General features: G+C 41.7%; 1 protein-coding gene across 2 annotated transcripts in view; it reads right to left on the bottom strand.

Moving 5' to 3' along the window:
- Window positions 1–7,491: 7,491 nt before the first annotated feature.
- The window catches only part of HIBCH (3-hydroxyisobutyryl-CoA hydrolase), a 340,021-nt gene continuing 336,482 nt past the window's right edge, over window positions 7,492–11,030 (bottom strand). For both annotated transcript variants that reach the window (XM_044305063.1, XM_044305062.1), the window contains one exon: window positions 7,492–7,640. In XM_044305063.1, coding sequence (XP_044160998.1) covers window positions 7,525–7,640 — 116 coding nt within the window. In that variant the 3' untranslated portion in view covers window positions 7,492–7,524. The remainder of the gene's footprint in view (window positions 7,641–11,030) is intronic.

Here is an 11,030-nt window from a genome sequence, read left to right as displayed (position 1 = left end):
GCCTTAAGCCTGTATGGGTATGGCAGTTTACTCACTCTTCTGTTAATGTAAGGATAAGGCTTGGTTTCGGCCTCCAACAACCAGCAGTATCATCTAGTAAATAGCTCATAAAGAGAAGGAATAGCAGGGTACCTGTAGGACAATCACTCTGGGATGACACTACGCTTAGGAGAGCCATTGGAGTAGATTAATTGTAGAACTTTAGCTTAATACTTTTCCTTTCTCCTTTAATAAACAAGCATTTTTTGCTTTATTAGTATAAATGTCAGTTCGGCCAGTCATTCACAAGTGACTCCGAGGGTGAGTTCTTGCACCCACAAACGCCAGGTACACAATTGTCCAGCCAGGGCACAGTTCTGGAGGATGAGGAACAGTGTTCACAGCAGGGTGGCACCCAAACCAGCTCATGGCCATCACTGGTGCGTGGCAGGGGGGATACAGAGGACACAGATGATAGACTCCCACAGAGGGCAGCTTTTCGTTGCCTCTGGGCAGCCTGGCACAAATGAGCAATTACATGCTGCAGTGTCTCAACAATGACCGCTGAGTTGCCCACATTCTAACTTTTGCTGATTAATGGGTGGCCACGCTGCTGGATCCCCATTACAAGGACAACGTACCATCCTTAATTCCGTCACTGGAGCGTGATCGTAAGATGTGCGAGTACAAGCGCGCGCTGGAAGACGTGCTGCTGGTGGTATTCCCACCTGACAGCGGGGCCACAGTGGAATCCCAAGGTGAAGGCAGAGGAGAAGGAAGAGGTCTCCAACGCAGCTGGCGCACCACCAGCACCTAAGAAGGCCGGGTTAGCATGGCCAAAATGCCGAAAAGCTTTGTCAGCACGCCACAACAACCAGCACCATCAGCTGATATGGAATGTCTTAGCAGGAGGCAGCATTTCAGCAACATGGTGGAGCAGTATGTGTGCACACGCCTACACGAACTGAATAACGGGTCTGCCCCTTCAACTTCTGGGTCTCCAAATTGGGTACATGGCCTGAGCTTTCCCTTTATGCCTTGGAGGTGCTGGCCTGCCCTGCAGCAAGTGTATTGTCTGAACGTTTGTTTATCACGGCTGGAGGGGGTTATCACAGGTTATATTCCCAATGTTTTGGGGTGTACCCTAATAAATAAATAAATCCTCCTCCACAGCCACATCCACTGGCTCCTCACCCTACTACTCCATATAGACCCTGTCCTCCTAGATCAAGATTATGATTTTTTATTTTTACGTATTTTATGTTATTTGAAGTCAATTCCCTATCCACATTTGTTTGCAAAGCACCTGCCATGCTCAATGCTTAACCACATTCTGCTGGAATTTGCAGCCCTCTAGCCCTTTCTATGACATTTTTAGAGCCATTTTAGTGCTCAAAAGTTTAGGTCCCCATTGACGTCAATGGGGTTCGGGGTCAAGTTCGGGTCCCGAACTTCACAAAAAAGTTCGAATTCGGGACCCGAACTTGACACCGAACCCGAACCCCATTGACGTTCAACTGTAGTTGCGACGCCTGAAAAGAGACGATCCCTTAATATATATACTAGCAGAATAACCTGGCTTTGCACAGGTATATTTTCACTTAATGTTTGTGTGTGCCGTTAAAAGATATTGACAGTATCCCCCGTAACAGTGACCTATATCGCACTTCCGCCTCCTTAACAGTGCCCCCCCCCCCCACAGTGCCCAACCCCCTTAACAGTGACCCTCCACAGCGATCTATCCCTGAACAGTGACTGTTCTGCCCAGCAGGGTTAGAAAATTATTCTAGTTCATTCTGTCAGGGTCAGGGTAATTCTGAAGTGTTTAGTGTGGTTATAGCACCATCTAGCGGTTTAAATAGCATTACACTTTGTCTGCCTGATACAATACTACTGCATTGTGGATGGTGCACTGCATTGTGGGAGTGCAAAGCATTCTGGGAAAGAGAAGTCTCCAGGACACAGTACAGAGATGTCCTATGCATGTCTCCTTTTCAAACTCCATGATCCTTGTAAAAGTAGATCTACCTTTGTTTCAGGGATATTGTGTGTTGCAGAGCTGTTCAATTAGTTATAATTGTTACTCAGGGAGTTATAACTGTTAGACAGGTATGTAATCCTATGTATAGGCAGCCATTTTGCCATGTGCTTTCACTGATGACTGTAAATGCTATAGTACATGCTATGCTATGCTTTATACTTATACATGCTATGCTTTATACTTATACATGCTATTTGTATTCTTGTAGTTTTACCACACTTGTACAATCTCTCACTCACGCGCACTGCGCAGAGAGTACAACCTGTTGACCAATGAACAGTCTTCTTATTTGGAAGACAGGAATGGTTTATGCTGCATGTCAGACTGCACACTGTGTGAATGTGTATGAAGACAGAACAGTGACCTCCACAGGGCCTTGCCTCCTTAACATTAAACTCCATAGCACCCACCACTTCAACCTTCCCGGACACTTGATGTACCTATGTGCCAGATTTGGTGCAGATCAGTCCAGTCATTTGGCCATGCATAATTAACAGACAGACAACAGAGAGAAATTCATATATTTAATATAATGTTTGTGTGTCATTAAAAGATATCAACCATATCGACTATAGCAGTGACATCTACAGCCGCCTGGCCCCTTTACAGTGACCTCCACAGCCCCCCCCCCTTAACACTGACCCCCCTCACAGTGCCCCGTCTCCTTAAAATAGGACCTCCACAGCAGCCCACCTCATTAACTTTGACCTTTACAGTAGCCTGCCCCTTTAACAGTGAGCTCCACAGCACCCAACCCTTAACACTGACCATAGGTTACAGTCCCCCTTAACTGACCTCCACTATTCCCGGCCCCCTCAACAAAGACCTCCACAACAACTGCCCCTTTAACAGTGACTGCCACAGTACCCCGCTCCCTTAACAGTGACCTTACTGTACCCCGCTGCATTAAGTGACCTCACAGTACCACACTATTCTGGGAAAATTATCAATTCTATTGACCCATAACACTCTTTAAGTCTTTCCCACACAATCTTTAGGCCTTTGCCCGGATAGTTTATGTTACTGTCTCTGATTCTTTTGGCATGTTCAACTGACTCGCTTACAAGCCACGTCGAGGGAAAATGTGTGATTTTTCCGCGAGAGTGCAAAACCTTGAAATGCGTTTGGCACACGCATGTTTGGTACCCATGTGTGAGTTAGGTATTGTGTAGATTGTATTATCTTCCCTTATAACATGGTTTAATTGTATTCTTAATACAGAATGCTTAGTACAATTGGGCTGGAGGGATTAAAGAAAAAATAAAATAAAATAAAATTTAACTCACCTTAATCCACTTGTTAGTGCAGCCCGGCTTCTCTTCTGTCTTCATCGTTGAGGAATAGGACCTTTGATGATTTCACTGCGCTTATCACATGGTCCATCACATGATCATTTTTTACCATGATGACCACGTGATGAGTGTAGTGACGTCACCACAGGTCCTTTTCCTACTGCACAGCAAAGATGAAGACAGAAGAGAAGCCGGGCTGCGCGAACAAGTGGATGAGGGGAGTTAAAAAAAAATATATTTTTTTTAACCCCTCCAGCCCTATTGTACTATGCATTCTGTATTAAGAATGCTATTATTTTCCCTTATAGCCATGTTATAAGGGAAAATAATAATGATCGGCTCCCTATCCCGATTGTCTCCTAGAAACCGTATGTGAAAATCACACTGCATCTGCACTTGCTTGCGATTTTCAGGCAGCACCATTCACTTCTATGGGGCCTGCATTGCGTGGAAAATGCACAAAGAGGAGCATGCTGCGATTTTCACGCAGTGCACAGCCCCATAGAAATTAATGGGTCCGGATTCAGTGCGGGTGCAATGCGTTAACCTCACGCATCACACCCGCGTGGAAATCTCGCCCGTCTGAAAGAGCCCTTATGACGTTCTGGAAGAAAGCCTTGCCATGCCCTGTAGTTTTCGGGGCAATCGGCGAACTTTATAAGTCCTTTGGTGACCAGCTCCCGTTTAGCTTAGAACTTAGCGAAGTCCATGGGAGAATGGTTAGCGCCAATACTACTCGGTGTGTTGTTGTTACGCTGCATGTGTGGTGTATCACCATACCTTTTAGGAGTTTCTGGCTTAGGGAAGTCTGTATAATACTGTTCTGATGCGAAGGTTGTCCCTTTAAGTAAAAACGAAGGTTGTAACTTTAATTCTGTAGGGCGGTAGTTGTGGTCAGCATCGTTTTGTCGCATACCGTCTTGCTCGAGGTACTGTGGTTCAAAGTAGGATCTTTGGCATTCTGTATAAGCGGTCTGATATTCTGAATCATAGTAATCTCATGTCTTCGGATGCTGATGGACGTATTCTGAGACACGCTGTGTTGGATCTTGTTCATCTAGGTCCGGCCCAAATACTTGGCTGTGTTTCTCGGATTCGGGGAACTCCAAGGCTTCTAAGAACTCTGCTTTGGCTACTGCGGCTGTCGCTTCTTTCTCTCTTTTCCAGTGATGCTTGCAGGCATGCTGTCTCTTCTTCGAGTGACACTTGCAGGCGTGCTCTCTCCTCTTCCTGTAAAGCTCTCTCTTTTACCTTTGACGCTCTAAGGCATCTCTTGTGCAGCCTCAGCTTCTGTACGGGTGAGAGCAGCCTTTTCTTTTATTGAGGACCTGCTAGAGCAGCTTGCTCATGACATGGTACTGTTTGATGATGCCTGTCTAGCGGACATTGTGTGCCTTCTGCTGGCTGCTTAACATCTCTTTACAGACTCAGTCTATGTAAAACAGACTTCAGCGTGGTCTGGATCGTGCTGCACTTGCTGGGGGCTGCACTCACTTCTTGTGACTGTATGGCAGTGGCTACAATCTTCTACGCAGGGCCGTGTGTCTGATGGTGGCTCCACCATCGCTGGTGACTAGCATCTGTTTTACTGTCTTCATACACGTTCACATAGTGTGCATTACCACAGAATAAACCATTCCTGTTTTCCAAATAAAAGGACTGTTCTTTGTAGTCTAACTTGTTTATTGGTCAACAGGTTGTACTCTGTGCGCAATGTGCATGAGTGAGAGATTGTACAAGTGTGCGGTAAAACTACAAGAATACAAATAGCATATATAAGTATAAAGCATAGCATAGCATATACTATAACATTTGCATTGACATTGAAAGCACATGGTAAAATGGCTGCCTAACATCGGATTACATGTCTAGCTAACAGTAGAAAACTCCCTGAGTAACAATTACAACTGACTGAACAGCTCTGCATAACATAATGTCCCTGAAACAAAGGTAGATCTCTCACCAGATATGATTTTACAAGGATGGTGGACTTTGAGAAGGAGACATGCATAGGACAGCTATGCTGATGTGTCCTGTGACTGGAGGCTTCTCTTACCCAGGATACTTTGCACTTCCACATCGCTTTGCACCACCCACAATGCAGAAGTCTTTGTAACAGGAAAAACAAAGTATAATACCACTTAACACCGCTAGACCACACTAATCACTACAGAAATACCAAAACTGAGGCAGACGTGATCTGTAATGATTCTCAAACTCGGCTGGGCAGAACACTGGGATTATACAGTAGGTTGAATTTGATGGACATTTTCATCTTGCCAAGTGTGGTACTACCGTATATTACAGAAATGTTTTTTTGGAGGTTCTTCTGTATGGTGAAAGGAGAAGGTCAGTTGATTGGCATGGGAGTGCCCTTGGAGCAGGTACAATTGGAGAACGTTACTGAATTTGACACATTTGTAGTGCAGTATAGAGTAACAGTCCTTATTTATAATATGCTATTATATCCTTTAAAAAAAATATAAAACCGATTTTCTTTTACGTTGTATTAACAGTTTGGAATCTTTGAATCAAATATTTTTAATTTACAATGTTGGCTTTTTACCCGTTCGCTACCAGAGCCATACATGTACGGCACTGGAGCAATAGGTAAACATGGCGCCCGCTTGCACATGCAGCGGGCTTCATGGCTGGCAGGTCTCTGGTGTTTCAAACAGCAGAGACCTGCGGCTAATTTCCATGACTGGCAATAATGCAGATCGTGGTAATTAAAGCTTTTAGATGCGGTGATCAAGTGAGATCACGGCATCTAAATAGTCAAACACCTGTGGCCAGTGAGAACACCGGTTATTGATTTGAATGAGCTCAGCCTCACTGAAGAGGCAGAGGGCATTCAAACGGCAATCCTTATTTTGGCCACCAGGTGGCAGGCCAACTAAAGAAATTAGCAATAGTTCGTAATAAATGCATTTAAAAAATCTATGATTGTTAAAAAAAAAAAAAGGCATTTTATACGCTTAAATACGAGCTTCAAAATCATTACAAAAAAGTTAAAAAAAAATATATATATTAAAAAAATATATATAAAAAGTTTAAAACGCCCACTTTCCGTATAATGAAAAAATAAATAACAAAAAATATAAACATTATGGGTATCACCGTGACTGAAAACGCCTGTATTATTAAAATGTAAAATAAATAAAAATCCAATACGGCAAATGGCATAATAGAAAAAAGGGTAAAAATGGCCAATTAGCTATTTTTTTCATCGCTTCTCTTACCCAAAAAAAGTAACAAAATGTGATCGGTAGATATAACTATCAAAAAGTTATGGGGGTCAGAATATGCGATGTATAAAAAAAATATATATTTATACATTTATTTTTACACTATTAAGACACAAGAAATCTATACATATGGAATTGCTTTTTTTTCCAATCGCATCCCATTAGGATTTTTTTTTTTTACCGCTTCCCACTACATTGTAATGCTATAATTAATGGTGGCAATAAAAAGTACAACTTGTTGCACAAAAAAAAAAAAAAAATGTCATCATACAGCTATGTAAACGGAAAATAAATAAATTATATGGCTCAAGGAAGATAGGGAAGAAAAAGGAAAATGTAAAAACCTCCTGTATCCTAAGGGTTAAAAAAAAATTTCAATGTGAGATCTCACGGTTCTCTTTTAGGCTCTGTTCACATTTGTGTTGGCAAGGTGCTGTAGTTTTAGTTATAAACGGAAACCATGACGTGAACATAGCCTTATTCACTTTAGGCTACTTTCACACTAGCGTTTTTGCTGGATCTGCAGGGTTCAGCAAAAACCCTTCCGTTACTGATAATACAACCATCTGCATACGTTCTGAACGGATCCTGTTGTATTATCTTTAACATACCCAATATGGATCCGTCATAATCTCCATTGAAAGTCAATGGAGAAGGAATCCGTTTTCTATTGTGTCAGAGAAAACCGTCCCCATTGACTTGCATTGTGGATCATGGCGGTTTGCTCTCTGGTATGAGAACACAACCAAACTGAAAGGAATTCATTTTGGAGTATTCCATTCAGTTACGTTTGGCCCCATTGACAGAAGCGTTTTTTTTCCGGTATTGAGACCCTATGATAGATCTCAATACCGGAAAATAGAAACGCTAGTGTGAAAGTAGCCTTACTCACATGTTGTTTAGTTAATTAAAACTCTTTGACAGTAACACAGCGATTTAAAAAAGGTTTATTGCCTTATTAAGATTACAATATTAAGTCACTGCTCCCAAGGGATGCAAAACAGCTGTCCACGTATTCATCAGTCACTTCTTCTAACCGTTCCGGCTTCCATTTTGGATTCTGATCTTTGTCAATCAGCACTGTAAAGTTAAAAACAACCTATTAATAATCTTACTCATGCTGAGTACGTTGTCAATCACTGAGTAAGACAATACACGTGACTCCTGTGAATAAAAAGTGCAGAGGTTTAAATGCATACATTTTTTCCTGAATCCTTTCCTGCAAAGCTCAGCTCCTTCTGGTCTTAGAACATGCTGCCTGCAGCTTGCACTGCATTTTATGGTGACAATTTCCCTTTTATTTTGCCTTGAAGTCTTGAACAATACAATAATAAAATAATCTATTCTGTGTGAATATGAACATCTTTGCATTCAATTATTTAATGTTCATTTGCCACAGTACTTTTATCCAAAATGATGTGCCTTATTGAATAGTCTGCATAAAAAAATCTTGCTACTGTTGAGTTTGTGTAACTCCTTCATATTGCTAGTTATCCTCCTACTAGTTACCTTCCCTTCTCTTAGCATTAAAGATACAGTGGCAGCAAAAAAGGGAGTATGCAACAGTTCGGAGTGTGCAGAGGGGACAAGCATCCAAGTCTTGAGGACGGGCAGATTACAAAGGCTGTAGTACATCAGTGAAGATTTAGAGAAAAGAACACGCAAATGCAGGGGGGGGGGGGGGGGAGCACACATTTTTCATATGAGTTTAGAGACGAAGAAGAAAACCCACAAAAAGACTTCAGGGAGGGAGGGGAGAAATCGCACACTCCTTAGCATCAGTGTCTGCAGACCAGTACAGGCATAAAGCTGTGTTTGTACATCATAGTACAGGTAGTAGCATCTGTAACACCCCAGAGTGGTGTTACCACTTCTGCACCCTGCTACTGTCTTTATTGGTCTAAATTCATGTTATCTTATGTATTTATTCAAGGTTCACCACAATGTGCATTCCTAATAATGTTTGTAACTGTTATGTTCAGATGTAATGTGCCTGGTTCACCAGCAGGTGCCATCCTACACGACAGAGCTACAGTTGGGATGGAACCTTCCATTCCATTCTATTCTAACCCCTCTCTGTGTAGAGGTGGGCTAGTCCTTAAGCTCTGCTGGCCATGGAGGCAGAACCTTTAAAGCCTCAGAAGCCAGGAGCATCGTTCCCTGACATAATCTAGAGACGGACTACAAAGAAAAAAGTGCAGCATACAGCAGAAGCAAAGTCATAAAGTCAGCCTGTCAGTACAGTAGAGCCAGAGAGAAACATATGTAACAGTAGAGTTTGACTGCCAGTTTTAATGCTAAAGCCTGCTGGGACCAAGAATAAGTTTGAAGACTGTTGCTGATGAACGTTTATTCAAGTAAAGCTGCTGTTCAACTACATACAAGGTCTGGACTCAATCTTAATTTCAAATCCCTCAATTATTCCCCCTACTTATTGCTTTGGAGCCACAGCCTGGGGTCCAGCCGAATCCATGTAGGAGCACCGTGACACACATAAAAGGGACATTTTAGGCCACTCGGCCTTTCCTACATCTGGGTCGCATTATAGGGGGCCCTACGGGGATGGGCCCATTGTATAGGAATGTGCCGTCCAATTGAAGTGGATAGGACGGCTTGTAATTACACCTGCTCAACGCTGCAATATCGATGGCGAGCAGGTAAACAATTAAGGGAAGGATGTGCACGGCCTTCTCTTTAACCAGCTGATCGGCGGGAGTGCCGGGTGTCAGACCCCCGCAGATCTGATATTGATGACCTATTCTGAGGATAAGTCATCATTATGAAAATACCAGAAAACCCCTTTAACAGCTAGGTACACCTTTTTTTTTTATTATTGCATTGTACTCATTTTGAGCTAAAAAATATTTTTTTCGGTTCTTTATTAAACATTTTGAACCCCTGTCTCTGTGTAGCCTTAAGTTTCTCTAAGAGCAGGCTTTAAATGTCTGTGAGGGTTCTCATTTATCCAGGTCATGGTATATGTGTAAAGAATAAATTAAGGCAACTGGACTTACTGTAGATTTCTTTAAAACGTTTCACTCTTTCTTCCAATGAGCTTTCTCATCTCTGAGTGACTGTACAAGAATTCTCTGGGAATAAATATGTAACTGAATACAGTCACTCAGAATTGAGAAAGCTCGTTGGAAGAACGAGTGAAACGTTTTCAAGAAATCTACAGTAAGTCTAGTTGCCTTGATTTATTCTTTACAGAAACAGGCTTTAAATGTTTACTCTGTTCCATCAGGCGGCTCAGGGGACGGCTCCTTGTCTCACATCTTTGAGCTCCTAAACACTTCATTATAGCTCAATCGTTATCTTACTGATAACAATGTGGCTTAAATAAGAGTTTAAGACTTTTTTTTATCAAAGAGTCATTTCTGTTTTTTTTTTTTGCGGACCCATTGAAGTGAATGGTTCCGCATAAGGGCAGAAAAAAAAAACAGAACATGAGCCCTAAAATTTTTTTTTAACCCAAAATGAGTAACATGTAAACTTTGACCCCCAGGGTGTATACAGCCTTTAAGAATGCATTCACATGACCGTATGAACGAGTATGCATTTGTTACAAGTACGCATTTGTTACGCATTTGAATGGAAATATACAAATATATGGAAATATATGCAATTACGGACAAGAATAGGCATTTACATAATGGGCCACCTGTTCCATTCCTTGTTTTGTTGATCCACAATTTGTGGACCGCAAAACACGGCGCGGTAGTGTGAATGAGCCCTAAGGAAGGGATTCGATCCTGTCCTGTGAGATCAGGTAAGTCTTACCTAAAGAAGGCTTTTCCAGATATTACAGGGTGGGATCCAATCCCAATATTGGTTTTAAATATATATGGTTCCTACATGGAGCTTTACTATGGCTGTGTGTCTGGAGACTTAAAAGGGTTGTCATACAACACGAAAAGCATGGTCTAACCCCCTTAAGGACAGGGATAGTTTCATTTTTTTTTTCCTTCAAACATTTAACCCCTTAAGGACCGGGCTCATTTTCACCTTAAGGACCGGGCCATTTTTTGCAAATCTGACCAGTGTCCCTTTAAGTGCTCATAACTTTCAAACGCTTTGACTTACCCAGGCCGTTCTGAGATTGTTTTTTCGTCACATATTGTACTTCATGACACTGCTAAAATTGGGTCAAAAAAGTTATTTTTTTTGCATAAAAAAATACATTTTTTACCAAAAATTTTGAAAAATTAGCAAATTTCAAAGTTTCAGTTTCTCTACTTCTGTAATACATAGTAATACCCCCAAAAATTGTGATGACTTTACATTCCCCATATGTCTACTTCATGTTTGTAGCATTTTGGGAATGATATTTTATTTTTTGGGGATGTTACAAGGCTTAGAAGTTTAGAAGCAAATTTTGAAATTTTTGAGAAATCTTCAAAATCCCACTTTTTATGGACCAGTTCAGGTTTGAAGTCATATTGTGAGGCTTAGATAATAGAAACCTCCCAA

The sequence above is a fragment of the Bufo gargarizans genome, chromosome 8, assembly GCF_014858855.1.
Source record: "Bufo gargarizans isolate SCDJY-AF-19 chromosome 8, ASM1485885v1, whole genome shotgun sequence".
Lineage (NCBI taxonomy): Eukaryota > Metazoa > Chordata > Amphibia > Anura > Bufonidae > Bufo > Bufo gargarizans.
The sequence above is the reverse complement of the archived record's forward strand: the minus strand, read 5'-3'. Positions and strand labels throughout refer to the sequence as shown.